Source organism: Phyllostomus hastatus, unplaced genomic scaffold, assembly GCF_019186645.2.
Source record: "Phyllostomus hastatus isolate PE091 unplaced genomic scaffold, TTU_PhHast_1.1 phas_contig_113, whole genome shotgun sequence".
In the NCBI taxonomy this organism is placed as follows: domain Eukaryota; kingdom Metazoa; phylum Chordata; class Mammalia; order Chiroptera; family Phyllostomidae; genus Phyllostomus; species Phyllostomus hastatus.
In genome coordinates this window covers 14,882,147-14,896,246 of record NW_025333530.1, presented here as the reverse complement: position 1 = coordinate 14,896,246, position 14,100 = coordinate 14,882,147, and the positions used below count along the sequence as shown (strand labels likewise).

Here is a 14,100-nt window from a genome sequence, read left to right as displayed (position 1 = left end):
TAGGTACAGAGACCAGAGGGTAAAGAGCCAGAAGGCAAGAGTGAGAATAAACGGGATCTCACTGAGAGCCCTCTGTGATAAGAAGTTCCCAGAGGCCTGGGATGGGGCCACATCAGCCCCTACATGGCTGGTCACCCTGGGCCAGTCACACCCTCTGACCTCATCTACAGAATGAGGAGGTTGGCTTCCGTAACTGCAGAATTTATAAGCTCTGACATTCCATGGGTCCATATGTCAGAGAGGAGAACAGAACTCAGAGGGATCCAGTTAAGTCACAAGGTCTAGCTCTGTCCCTGTCTGCTGTGTGACAAAGTCCTTCCTGGGCTGGGAGTTCAGGCCAAGGCAGTGCTCTGGGCAATGTGACAGCACTAAGTCTAGCTCCTGTCCCATCCTAAACACTTCTGCCATCCCAGCTCCCCATACTCCCAGCAGGTCACCAATCCCTACAACCCAAGTGATATCAAAACACTGTCCCTTCTAAGCCAGCCCACTTCCTTGGGTCCTCCCAACCACAGCCACCAGTTGTGCTAGCCCCAGCAGAGTTCTCCCTGGCTTTCTCACTTCAGGCTCCCATGTCCATAGCCCTTTCCATCTGGGAAATACAGTGCTACCTGCCTCTGGAACCCCTGGGGGCAGGCTGAGGTTCTGGGCCAGGCAAGCACCTACCACCCAGCCTGGGCCCAGAGTACCTCTTATTCCAGGGACCTGACCTCTGGACAACAGAACTATAAGGGACACATTGTGTTTTCTCAGACATCTCAGACACACTTGATATGCTCAGAGCTCACACAGCCCCACATACTTGCTCTCAGAAATACATCAACAATTGCTCACACAGACACCACTTAAGATACACACACTCTGAGTCACACAAACATTCCAGTTAAACATGCCCTGTCTCCCACACACATTTATTCTCACACATACAACCCCATGGGCACCAAGCCCCCTCTTATTACATACTCACTCAGGCACAGATATCCTTTCACTCAGTCCCTGGAGAGACTCCAGGTTGAAATCAAAAGTCAGCCTCTTAGAGGAATAATTAAGTGATCTTTCTACCCTTACTGAACACCTACCCACACTGCTATACACAGGCTCACACGCTCACATATGCATGTGCATCTTATTCCCCTTTTGAAGGAAAAATGAAGGACCATATATAGTCAAATGCAAAACAGGGGAAGCCTTTAAAAAGAAAATCTCCTCAGGAAGAGTGATTCATCAGTCTAAAAACTGTGATGGCCAGCTAGACAGACCCAGACAGATACAGAGGATGTTCACCAGCAAGATATAGGGCAGGAAGCAGGTACAAGAAGTGGAGAGCTCAGAGCTTTTGCTTTTTTTTCTCCTTCCTCTGAGCTTTATTAGTCAAAATCTTTATCAGTATTAGAGAACAGTTGGAGACTTCTCTCCCATTTTACAGAAGAAATAACTGTGGGTGGGAGGGGAAAAGGTTCAGTGTCCTGGATTCCAGAGGGAGGCAGCTAGATAACCCAGGAATTCTGGCTCCCCAGCCATGTTCCAGGGAGCTTCCCATGATGGCCCTCACACAAGCCTCTACCCACCAATGAGAGGCTCAGGGAGTGAAGGAAACATGGAAATAAGGGCTGGCAACAAATGCTGGCAGTAGATGAGGACCTATTGTCTAGACAGCCTGGGCCCTGAGTGTGTGGCTTTCTGGGCCCTCCCCTACTAGGTCCCCTCCAGGATCTTTCATGTGGCCTGGCCCTGTGGTCCCAGGGTAGGGCAGCCTAGAGCAGATTGAAGTTCCTCCTCATTTCCTTGGTCCTATTCCCAGATCCACCTCTTGCTCTGTAGAGAAGGCAGCACAGGATATGCCAAAATACCCAGGTACAGGAGTGGAATCAAGAGCTCCCTGGCTCTCTCACTTCAGGCTCCCATGTCCATAGCTCTAGCTAAAGGTTGGCATCTGCTTTCTACCTATCTCTCCCATGACCCAGGCATATTCCTGCTGGAAGAGCCCATCACTATTTGCCAGTCATGTTGTGTGCCTCACTAAGTTGCCAAGGGCTGAGCACAGTGCCCAGAATGATCCATCTAAGGCCTGGCCCAGCCAGAGTGGGCTCCTTATTATTTCTAGGTTAGCCCTCTGTTTTTCAAAGATGAGGGTCCTCTCTACAAGGCTGTATCAGGGGAACAAGACAGGGAAAATGATCCTCTTGCACATATGCCCAAAGATAGGTAGGTGGCCAAGTACTCATATATACATAAGAATATACACATGGACACTTAGGTACCATCAGTTCTGAATTCACTCCTGCCCCCTTCTTGAACACTCTGATCTACAGGAACACTCTGATCACAAGGAAAGAAACAAACAGAGATACACAAGTGCAAAGTCACCAACACATCCGGAGATACATAAACAAACTCCAGTTACACAGATGCACAGAGATAGCATATACACCCCAGAGTCATTCAGTTTCCAGGGAAACGCACTCCCAGGAATGTCTGGAGTGGGGCCAGGCAGGGCTGGGCTTGATGCCTTGCTCCAGAGATGAGACAAGGAAACCCTCAGCTCCTGGAGCCCAGGGGAGGGGGAGTGCTGGGGAAAAAAACACCCATTCCTTTGTGCCTCTGCCTACCCTTCCCCATGCTGCCAAGCCTCTGGGATAGGCTAACCTAGACAAGAAGGCTATAGGGATGGGAGGGTGAGAAAGGGTTAGGGTCAGAAGAGAGTGGGAGGGTACATACTTGGCAGGGTGGGCTTTTGGCTATGAAAGAATTGGGAGTCAGGGCAGGGGCACAGGAAATGCCTAAGAATTCCATCTTGGGTCAGGCTGTTCCTCTTCTCAGGAAGCTAAATGATGCACTGGGAAAACTGGTCAAGAGAAGCCACAGAACATTGGTTTCTCCATCCTGCTCATAACATAGGAGAAGAATGTTCTTGCCCATGAATGTGAGGGATTTGGGGCTGGGGGAGTAAGGGCTGAGCTTTCTCTAGCTTTCTTTGAATTCTGCCCCTACCTCTCATTGATGCTCTGTCTCACTTCCACTCACCCAAATCTTGGGGAAGATGCTCTCTTTGAGATTGAAGAAGACTATCAGCAACCAGGTGGCATCACAGCCAATGTCCCAAGGGGACATATGGTGGTTCCTCCTCTTATTCAGAGTCAGAGACCTTGAAGCCCTGAAGGAAACAAGGGCTTGCCTGCTGCTGCTGGTGGGCCTGACTCCCTGAAATCAGTTGTCCCTCCCGCCCCCATGACACTCCCAAGGGCAGGAAGAAAGGCTGGGTCTCCTGAGTCATGCGTGAAGGGAGTGGCATGTAAGGAGACTCCAAGGGGCCCTGGTTGGGCAGCTCAGTTGGTTGGAGCATCTTTCCACACACCAAAAGTTTATGGCTTTGATTCCCAGTCAGAGTGTGTATGGGAGGCAACTGATTGATGTTTCTCACATAGATGTTTCTCTCTCTGTCTTCCTCTCCCTCTAAAATCAATAAACTTATCCTCAACTAAGGATTAAGAAAAATAAAAATAAAGAGACTCCAAGGGGTGTGAACAGAAGGAGAGATGGAAACAGTGCAGTGAGTGGGATTTCCACTGCACAGGAGCTCCCAGCTAGTAAGAGATAAGAATTCCCAGAAAATGATTCCAGAACACCAGTCTTCCTGCTCAGAGTGAGGCTTAGCCCAAAGCTCCCATCCTCATGTTAATCCCACCTCTACCCTCCCAACCCAAATCTGCTTTTCTCATTTCCCTAATGTGATGATTCACCATATATATTGATGCCCAGGGCAAACACACTTCTTCTGTCAAAGTGCCACCAGGGCCAACCCCTTACCTGCCTGGTCACCATAATAACAAGGGGCCCAATTTTTAAAGCTCCTTTACAACAGTGAAATGGCCAATTGCTTTGGGAAATAGGGTGATAACCATATTCATGACCCAAAAACTACTGTTAACAGTTTTTTAGTAAAAGTGGGTATGTCCTGAGATTGCCATCAGATTTTGCCTTTCCCTATCCCCACCAAGAAGGTATTGTCTTCATCTCCCCACCTCTATAGCTTTTCAGACCACAACTCCCTTTTGGCATCACCGTACAATGCCATTGTTCACCTCACCAGTGCTCTAATTCCTCTCCCCTAGCAACTACTAATGACCACTGCACCACCCCTATGCCCTTTGATACCAGGAATTGGAACCTCTTCTTTCCCTGTGGTGTAGGGAAAAGAAGAGGACAGAGAGGACAGAAGAGGACAGAAGAGGGAGGACAGATGGAAGTGATCAGAGAAGAAAAGCAGGATGAAGACAAGCCTAGATGCCAGAAGGTTTTGGGATGTTTAGGCATATCAGATGCACTTAAACACCCCATCTCCGTAATAGGCACCTGAGATAGTTACCATGGCAACCACCACAGCAGTCTTAGCCAGCACTTATCATGCAGAAACTTTTAAACAGAGGCCCCCTCTGTTTGGAGGTATCAAACCTTACCCTGAGTGAGCCGGGTGGGCTGCTGGACAGGGAGCCCATCAATAGCACAGGCATTGCCACAAGGGTAGAGGGTAAGGGTGCCCTGCAGATTCTCGATGTAGCAGTGCTCAGGAGCCAGGCCTGGACCCTGCAGTGTGATGTCCTTGGCCGCAGAGCCAATCATTGTTCTCCCTAAAGACAAGAGGCAGACTGAGTTAGAGGGTTTGTCCGGCCTGAGGAGGCAGGAACAGGGCAAGGAGAGCCACACGGGAAATATATTTCTGCCTCCTACTCCAGGGAGAATCATTTCTCACCACTGGCCACCCCTTTTGGGCCCCTGAGCCTGATGGAAACAGTAGGTGGTAGAAGCTCTTCTCAGGCAGAGAAAACTCTGGACCAAAGATGGAAAGGCCCAGAGGGCACAGAAGGCTCCATAGAGTAAAGAAGGGGAACTTCTTTTCTGCAAACCTTCCCTGAGTCCCTCTAACTCTCCCTCCCTAAGTCCCTTGTCTCCTTCATGGTAGTCTTCGCTCTTTCTTTCTTCTTTCCCTCCCTTTTGCCACCTACAACCCTTGCCTTCCCTCACTCCCTCTCCCTTCAGTGCAGCCTCTTCCCTCACTGCTTCTGACCCTCCCCTAGCAGAGCCCCTAGGACTGGTATTTGAAGAATGTGAGGAATGTAGTGTTATCCAGACAAGTGCAACCAGGACAGAAGAGAGGAAGGCTGGAAGCTGCAAAGTGAGGGGGCTGTGCCAGGGCCTTATCTTGCTTGGGAGGTATGTCCCCTACTTCGATCTCTCCACTTTCCACTGGTATCTTCTCCCATGCCAGGCATTGCCCTGGACTCAGGCCCCCACTCTTCTTGGCCATTCTGGTTGTTACAAGTAATATGTTCTCCTGTTTCAGTGTTCTCCTCCTTATTTCTACACTGATCTTTAATCCTAGTCATGGAGCCAAATTATCTACCAAAGATGGCAGGCAGTCTGGAGAGGAATAGACAAGGGAAGCAAACTGGTGGTGGCACTACCTCCCAGTTGGGGAAGATAAACACTGCCAGCAGATAGTAGAAGGGCTCCAATGCATGCCTGGACCCCAGGGCAGGAATGTCTATAAGGATGGAGGAGTGGCAGGTGGACCACTCCTCAACCTACCTTCCTCCAGCGGCAGAAGGGTGATAGCTGTACTGAGTCGTCCACTTCCCAGGCTCACTAGATGGGGTTTGTCTGTTTGCACTTTAAGTCCTTTGCCTGTCTCAATCAGGTCCAAGGGTCCTTTCTGTAGTCAATGGGGGTGGAAGATGAGTACCATTAGAGACTCCAGACCAGCACTTTACACTAGTTCCAGTCACACCAGCACTCTCTCCAGCACTTGCCCTCTACAAAGGGCTCTTAAGGTGTCAAAAGGCTTAGCACAAATCTTGCACAGAGCATTATTCCACTGAAGTGTAGTTATATCTGAATCTAGGCCACTAACTTGTCCCACCGGATTTATCTCAGCTCTTGGCTTAACTACCCCTTTTGTCTATTAAGACAGAAACAAGGAGAAAGTAAGTGAAGTGGGGAGGCACGGGGTAAGAGAAGGGGGTGCTGTAGAGGAGGGCCAATCAAGACTTGTCCTGTAGACTTGTCTGTGGCAATCCACTTAGCCAGTGCTTGTCCCCATTAACTAAATCACAAGTGAGGGCAGAGGCATGGATTGAGGAGAGAAATACAGTGCAGGGTTAATCTGTAAACCCTTTCTGACTTTCAAAGGGTATTTTCTGGGTAAACCAATTCACCTAATTCAGATAAAGACTTAGCTGTTAATAGGCTTGGGACCTGGGGAAGAGCAGAGAAGAACTGTTCCTCTCATTCTCAGACTAGGATCATGGGTGGATAGAGGAACCAAACTCATCATCACTAACAGCGCTCTTGCCTCATGGCCCCAACCCAACTCACCTGCAACATGGCTTGGGTCTTGCATCCAGGGCCTATCTGGTTCCTATTCAGAGTGTTCATGGTCCTGGGTCTCTAGAGCTCCTGGGGACATAGCGGAAAGCAGGTGAGGTGGGGAGGCCAGGGCAGAAAAGGGAATGGAGTAGGCTCTGTGGTAGGGCTGTCAGGGGAGGGACAGCACCAGTCATTATCATTTCCAGCATGCTTAGGCTCAGGAGTTTTCTGGGAGAAGGTGCTGACACATCTTCAGGCACAGCATGGACACCACACCATATCCCTCTTGGCCCTTGCCGCTGTAAACCACAAAAAGCCCTATAAGGCCCAACCTATACGTCTGTGCTTTCCTGCCTCTGACACCCAACAGCTAGCTAAGGATCCTCAGACATCTGCAACTGTAAGCAGGGTGGGAAAAATTTACCTTAGTGGGGAAAGGTGAATCCAGGGCACCCCTCTCCAAGGACATGAGTAGTCAGAGGGCTGCCCGGTGGGTAGCAGGGCTGAGATAGAAGCCCCCAACCTTTCCTTTTCTTCTTCTTCTCCACTTTGTCTCTTTTCCCAGGGGGTCTCAATAGGATCTTTTCTTCTTTTTTAAAAATTTTATTTGTTGATTATATTTTTAAAAGGTTTTATTTATTTATTTTTAGAGAGAAGGGAGGGAGCGAGAAAGAGAGGGACAGAGACATCAATGTGTGAAAGATACATTGATCGCCTCTCGCACACCCCCAGCTGGGGACAGGGCCCAAAACCCAGGCATGTGCCCTGACTGGGAAGCAAACAGGCCCAGTTCACAGGCTGGCACTCAATCCACTGAGCCACACCACCTAGGGCTATTTATTGATTTTAGAGAGAAAGAGAAACATCAATTTATTTTGTTCCATTTATTTATGCATTCATTGCTTGATTCTTGTATGTGCCTTGACCAAGGAATCCAACCTGCAACCTTGGTGTATCAGGACAATCACCTAATCAACTGAGCTTCCTGGCCAGGGCCAGGATCTTTTCTTAAAATAGACCAAAGAAAAACTCAACCGGAACATTAAAAAATATTTTCTGGGAAAAAATAAAAGAAATTCAACCATTCCTGCTATCTCTACAGGGCTCAACTTCTGCACTCTCTCTTCTCCAGAAAGCAATCTTGCCCCCACACAATCAGGAACAAGAAAGGAAGGAAGGAGGGAAGGAAGGACGGGTGGACAAACCACTGGGGTGACTAATACTGGGAATATAGGACTTTTGGGATCTTAACCTGATTTGGTGCTATAGAAAGCATAGGTCCTTAGAAAAAAGGGTAAAATAGATTCCAGAGCCAGAACTTGAACTCTTTCACACTGGCTCACATTTTTAGTACCCGAGAAATAAGAAGAAGGACCTTTGTGTACTAATGTGTGCCTACATGTTCATCTCTTGATCAACTTGCTAATGTGAGAACTTCCAATTTGCTGCAGAAATGTTACTGGGGAAAGCTGAGAAGAATACGGCTGAAGGCAAGATTTCCCTCTATTCTCTCTTCTAGCCAACTACCAGCTGACTTTGAGAAGAAGTTGAGGCAGGAGTCAGCATTCTAAGGAGTGTCTGACCCTGGCAGTGGGGCCCAAGGGCCTTAGCCATAGAATTACTAATTTTACCCACCCAACTTCCACCCTTCCAGGTCTGTACTACATCACCTCCATCACCATTTCCACCCAAGCTCATAGAAGAGAGGCCAAGCAAGAACAGGACTTGGGGTCCATCCCAAGTCTGCCTCGGAAGAGAGAAGGCAAAGGCCATTAACCTACACCAAGAACCAAGCTGACCTGGTACCTCCTCAGGACTGGCAACAGAAAAATTTTCCAGGAACCAAGACTGATGTACTGCTTCTTTCCACTCAGGGAAATCCCTCAGCATTCTCTGATGGAGGAGAAGCAAGAGACAATGGGTTGAAAATTAGGAGTGTATGTAAAAGAGGAGATAAGAAAAACAAAACAAAAATGGTGAAGGAAAGCCATCATCATTTAATGTCTACCCTGTTCTTTATTATTTATTAGCTTTGTGATCTTGGACAAGTTACTTAACTTGTCTCTGCCACGTCATTCTCTATAAAGCTGGAATAATTATTTAAAATAAGATTGTATGGATTTAGTGCTTGCCTGGAATGGAAAGTGACAAATAAATGAGCATAAAATTTCTTTCTTCCTTTTTTCTTCTTCTTCTTCTTTGTTTTTGCCTGACAGGAATGTTCTAAAACTAAATTGTGATGATGGTTGCACAACTCTGTAAATATAGTGAAAATAACTGAATTTTAAGTGAATGTACACTTAAATTAAGTGAATCTTATGGTATATACATTATACCTCAATGAAACTGCCAGTTATTACTATGAGCTTTGTAACCTTGAACGAGTCACTTTACCTTTGAGAGCCTTAGTTTCTTCACCTGTCAAAAGTCATTATACCCTGCGAAGCAGCTGTGGGTGTATTCATTTATTTACACCAAAAAAAAATTTTTTTTTTCAAATGAAGATAGAGCCTGTAATGAGATAATGCTGAGGGGAACGAGAGTGATTAGATAAGAGTAGAGAAGGTAATTAAGAGATGAAAGGGACAGATGTGGGGAGAGGTGTACGGAGAGACAGAGAAGATAAGAAGAGATGTACAGATTGGAAGGTGCAAGGCTGTGGCCCAAGCTCGGAAACCTAATATAGGTAGGGTGGAAAGATACCAGAACCTACTTACACGGTGCCTTGACAAAGGGATTAGAGAGCCGCCACCTGGGGGCGCCCTGTCCCCGGACCCCACCCCTTGCCTGCAGGACGAAGCAGCGCAGCGCCCGGACGTTCCCCTGTGGCTGCCCGGCTTCCGTTGGACGCCGCTACCCATCAGCCCGGGCTGGATTTATTCTCCCCGCGCATCTCCGCTGCCTTCTGGGAAACTTTAGTCCGGAATGGAAAGAAATAGGCTGGAAGCTCAGGGGACAGGTCGTCGGAGCAGGGCGGGAGCCCAGAGTGGGGAAGGAAAGACCCGGGGCGGAGAGAACTGAAGGGCAAGGAAAGTGAGAGGTCTGCGGGAGGTTGGGAAGAAAGAGGTGGAGAGGAGGTATCTGGAGGGAAAATGGAAGCGGGAGACTGAGGGATGAGGTAAAAAGAGAGCGGGGGAGGGGAAAGAAAAGGGGCGACTGAGGACAGGGATCGTCAAGGACCTGGGGAAGCACCAGAGGGCACCGAAAGCAGTGGAGGGGACCCGGGGCGAGACCCGGGGCGCTGAAGGCAGAGGAGGCTGAGGGCAGCCAGTGTCCCCGCAGTGGGCGAGCGAGTGCAGCTGAGAGGACGTGGAGCCGGAGAGGGAGACGTGAGCATAGTTAGGATTCCGATTTTTATTCTGGTGGGGGTGGGAGTGGAGGTGGGGCGGGGAAAGTGCCGGTCTCCCAGTCGCGGGAGGAGCGGAGTGTTCGCCAGGTGGGACAAGGCCGCAGTGTTGGGCCGGCCCACTCCCCGCTGCCGCTAGACAAGCGGCCTTTCTTTGGAGGAGCGAGGAGAAGAAGCCACTTGTTTGTGCCGCGGGAGAAACGTGGCCCCACACACCGCCCGCTTCCTGCGGAGCAGCTGCGGGCAGGATTCTGCGGGTGTAGCGGCAGTGTGTGTGTGTGTGTGTGAGAGAGAGGGAGAGGGAGGGAGGGAGGGAGAGAGAGGGAGGGAGAGGGAGAGAAAGAGCCTCGAAGGAGGACTGTGCGTGTGGGGGAGATGCGTGTATGAGGAACTGCGTGTGTAAGGGTGCTTCCAAGTGGCGTAGTGACTGAGTGGCGTAGGGGCTGCGTGTGAGCGGGAACTGAGTGAGCGCAGGAGCAACAGGTGCTGAGGGCTGCTCTGGGTACAGGGTGTGGAACGTGCTGAGTTCTGGGTGTGTGTGAGGAAGGGTTCCTCACAAGTCAGGGCGATGAGACTGGGGGCGGGTGGCATGTGCGTGGGTGATGCAGGCCTGGCGCTGTGCCTCTCTGTTTTTTGGGACATCTGACGTGGTGGGGAGCTGTTTGTTTGTGACAGTTGCGATGAGTCAGCCTCCGGGACCGCTGAGCTAACGGGTCCAGAATGCAGCCCCGCCCGGCGCCCCCGATGTCCGCCGGCCCCGCGGTCTCCCAGCCAAACTCCAGCTCACGACCACCTGGGCGGAAACATCCGCCGTAACCTTGCGACCCCGGGCCCGGAGGCCCCTCCCAGCACCCAGCCTCCGCGTCCTACCACCCGCCCTCAATACCCTCTGCAGGAGAAGCCCGGAAGACCTGGCTGAGGCCGGGCTCCAGGGAACTCCGCAGGGGATTCCAATACAGACAGCGTGCGCGCAGGGAAAGGGGCTGGGAATCACTATTCCCACAACCCCTCTGGCCTCCCGAAAGACGTGGGGCTTCGGAGGGCCATGTCAGTGCCAGATACGCCCAAGAGCCCCTCCCGGACATCCGTGCTTTCAAGCCCAGCTCCTCACCCCTTCCCCGTCCATCAAGGCTGCTGGGCCCGGGACGGAAGAGGAGATGTCCCAGGGCTTCCCATCCGCTACCCCGCCACCGGCACGCCGGGTGCAGAGTTGTCAGTCCTATGGTCGGCAAGGGACGGGGGGCTCGGGGTTCAGATAGAAGGGACCCCGCGAATGTCCAGCAGTTCATCTGGGTACCCTAAGGAGAGTCTTGATGGGGTCGTATCAGCGTCACTCCACCCGGGGTAGAGCGCGAAGGCTCCCTCTGGCGGCGGCGGGGGATAGCAAAAGCATGCAGTTCGCAGGAGAGCAGCTGAGCCCACTCTCCACAAGTCCCTTTCGTACCCATGCCCTCACCTAAGGCACCTCCTCCTCCCCCAAGGGTTTCTTCTGGGGCCCCTGACCCAGAGTTTAACTGAGGGTTCTCGTCAGGCTTGGAACTTCTTATCCAGTCCCAGCCGGGTAGCAAACGGGACCCAAAGGTGTAGAGGGAAGAATTATTACCTCGGGGGAGAAGGGGACACCGGTCCCTTAGTCTGTCTGGCTTAGCTGCCACGGCCTCAGATTCAGGATACTGCTGCTTTTCCCCGGGAGCCCGCTGAGTAGGTGGAGAGAGAGTGGGTCCCGCCCAGGTTAGTTCCCGCCCCCGTCCCCTGCCCCACGTCCGGTCTTCCAGGCCAGCCAGAGAAGACGCCCTTGCTGGGCTGGAGCCTAAGGTCCACTCTCCACCCCAGCTTTCTCATAGGAGCAAGCCCCGCCCCCGTCCCACACACATACACGCCCAGCCAGTACAGTGACGGCTTTGTTTCTGCAGCTGGACTCTCAACTACCGCCACCACACACATACACACACACACACACACACACACACACACACACACACCTTCTCCCCTCCCCCTCTTCCTCCCCTTCGGAGTCTTAGACCACCCTCCACTCGTAGGCTTTAAGGCTGTCCTCCTCCTACACCACTTCTTTTTATTTTATTTTTAGAAAGGGGAAAGGAGGGAGAAAGAGGGGAAGAAACACAGATTGGTTGCCTCTTGTGCGCGCCAGTCCAGGTACCGAAACTGCAACCCAGGCATGTGCCCGAACCCGGAATCGAACAAGCGACATTTCAACACTTCGCTTTGCCCGACCTTGCTCAACCAACAGAGCAACACCGGTCAGGGCTTTAAGGCTCTTCTGAGGTGGTTTTGACATTCTTCTGTCTGTCTCTTTCCTAGTGCCCCCCACCCCCTTTTAATTTTCGATTCCTGAATCCTCCGTTGGCCCCCAGTGAACCTCACAGTGACAGCCCTCCAACATACAATATCCCCCTCCAGAATATTTGCTGCAGGTACCCAGATTGGCCGGTCACCCCTTCTCACCTTCTTCCAAGCCCCACCACGAAGAGCTGCAAATGGGGGTTGGTAGCCCTGCACATCAGGCTTCACGGATTTTTCTAAGGATAGGTGTAAGAAGATATTACAGTGCCATGCAAATTGTAAAGCACAAGAAAACTCCATGTAGTTCCACCCCAACCCCAACCTGCCAGATTACAATTGGGATGCAAGCTGTAGAAACAGTTGAGCACACTATCCTATAAGCAGTTGAGGTTTCTGTATGAGTGGAGGGTTAATAAGGAAGAAAAGGGGGAGGGGACTAAAAACCTAAAAGGAGCCTAGAAATAGCCTGGTTGAAGTCATTCTTCATCTCAACCCTCACCCCCACCCTGAAATCCTATACTGACAGTGGATTCTTACCTTGCAAAGCCAGCTCTTGCCCCAGAAGACTGGTTGGGGAGGCCCTAGGGAGCTGAATTCAGCTAGACTGAACCTCTTTAACACACTCTAGAGGGATTCCAGAGACTCTTTCGCACTGGAAGGAATAGAAAAACCCCAAGCTGGCACAGATAGCAGAAAATAACTGGTCCTCTTTGGGATGGACAAATCTTGTTCAGATTCGGTATCTTTAGTTTGTACCCTCTCTCCCTAATCCAGGAGCAGCAGGAGGCTGAACTGCAGGAATCTTTGGTTACTTACTGACAGGGCTAGCATTAGCAGGGGCGCCCCCTCGCTGCAGGCTGGAGCTCGCCAGAGATAGGCAATGGACACGAAGGGGGAGGGGAAGGATCAGCTTCCAAGCTGTCTGCGGTGGCCAACAGAACAAGCTCCAGCGTGCAGCCTACCAGAAAGCCCTAGGCTATGAGGGGTCGGTGGAGAGCCTCTTATTCTTCCTGTCTTCATACTGTTTGAGCCTCGTGAATGTATTTTGACTCTGGACACCTTGCATGAGGCAGATCACAACTGCAATTTTCAAGCTATTCTGGTGAAAGGAAAAGAAAAACCAAAACTGTTGTATCCTATGTGCCAAGACCCAGCATTTGAGGGAAGGAGCTCAGATTGGGGTACCTCAGACTTTTCACTTAACTCACAACTCCCAGCTCTTCTTTACAGTCTTAGTCAGGAGGAATTTCTGGGAATCAATCCTGTCACAGAGGTAACGAATGCTGGGGCAAGGAATTGAAATAGTACTTAGCTTTTCTCTGTCCTCCCAGCACAGGTACTGGATGACTGACCCCATGCTAAAGGCTTTGTGCAATGTGTCCTAGCTTCTGCTGTTCCCTGTGTCCCCACAGTTACAGCACTCAGGGGACTATAGCTCACCACCCTCACAGTCCACCCCCACTTCTGCTCCACATCTGGAGTACATCAAAAACTCGGTGCTCTGTTATGCAAGAGGTCCAGCAATTGGGAGCTCAGGAAGAGGCAAGAAAAAAAGCTTTCCAGCATGCTTCAGACTTTCCAAAGTGGAAACGGGGAGAGGGCAAAGGCTGGGTGTGGTGGAAGAGTGAATTTTTTTTTAGGCCTTCTGCACTTGTCTATGAATGTCAGCAGTGGATTTCTACACTGCTCCTGCCTTTACCTAGGCACATTTCCCACCTCTGTCCCTCTTCTCAAATTGTACTCCTTCCAGCTCCAGAAAGGTGATGATTGCTCATTATAGCAAATAATCCCTTAAATATACCTGACCCAGAAAACTTTTTTTCTGGCCTCCTTGGATCCTGAACTAAGGCATCATTAGTGTAGGTGTGGTGGCAGCAATAACACCAAGTAAACTCCTTGACTAAGGCATCATTAGTGTAGGTGTGGTGGCAGCAATAACACCAAGTAAACTCGCTGCATCCAACTTGGGGGAAAAATGCAAACCATTGGCAGCCGCAAAGGAGCAGAAGCTGTCTCCTCAGCTTGTCTTCAAAACTGCACAACCCACACTTCCACCCAAAGATAAGATATATCCAAACTGAGTGGGA

The 14,100-nt window shown here is 50.6% G+C and overlaps 1 protein-coding gene across 9 annotated transcripts in view; it reads right to left on the bottom strand.

The window, feature by feature from the left end:
• The window catches only part of PHLDB1 (pleckstrin homology like domain family B member 1), a 48,373-nt gene extending 36,939 nt beyond the window's left edge, over positions 1–11,434 (bottom strand). For 7 of the 9 annotated variants that reach the window (XM_045836819.1, XM_045836837.1, XM_045836850.1 and 4 more), the window contains exons 1-4: positions 11,313–11,394; positions 6,373–6,453; positions 5,587–5,710; positions 4,458–4,628 (exon numbers count right to left, since the gene is read on the bottom strand). In XM_045836819.1, the coding sequence (XP_045692775.1) occupies positions 4,458–4,628; positions 5,587–5,710; positions 6,373–6,432 (355 nt within the window). In that variant the 5' untranslated portion in view covers positions 6,433–6,453; positions 11,313–11,394. Of the gene's footprint in view, positions 1–4,457; positions 4,629–5,586; positions 5,711–6,372; positions 6,454–8,162; positions 8,257–9,080; positions 9,559–11,312 lie in introns of those variants that run through there. The other 2 variants (XM_045836802.1, XM_045836796.1) reach the window with 2 other exon arrangements.
• Between the last annotated feature and the right edge of the window lie 2,666 nt (positions 11,435–14,100).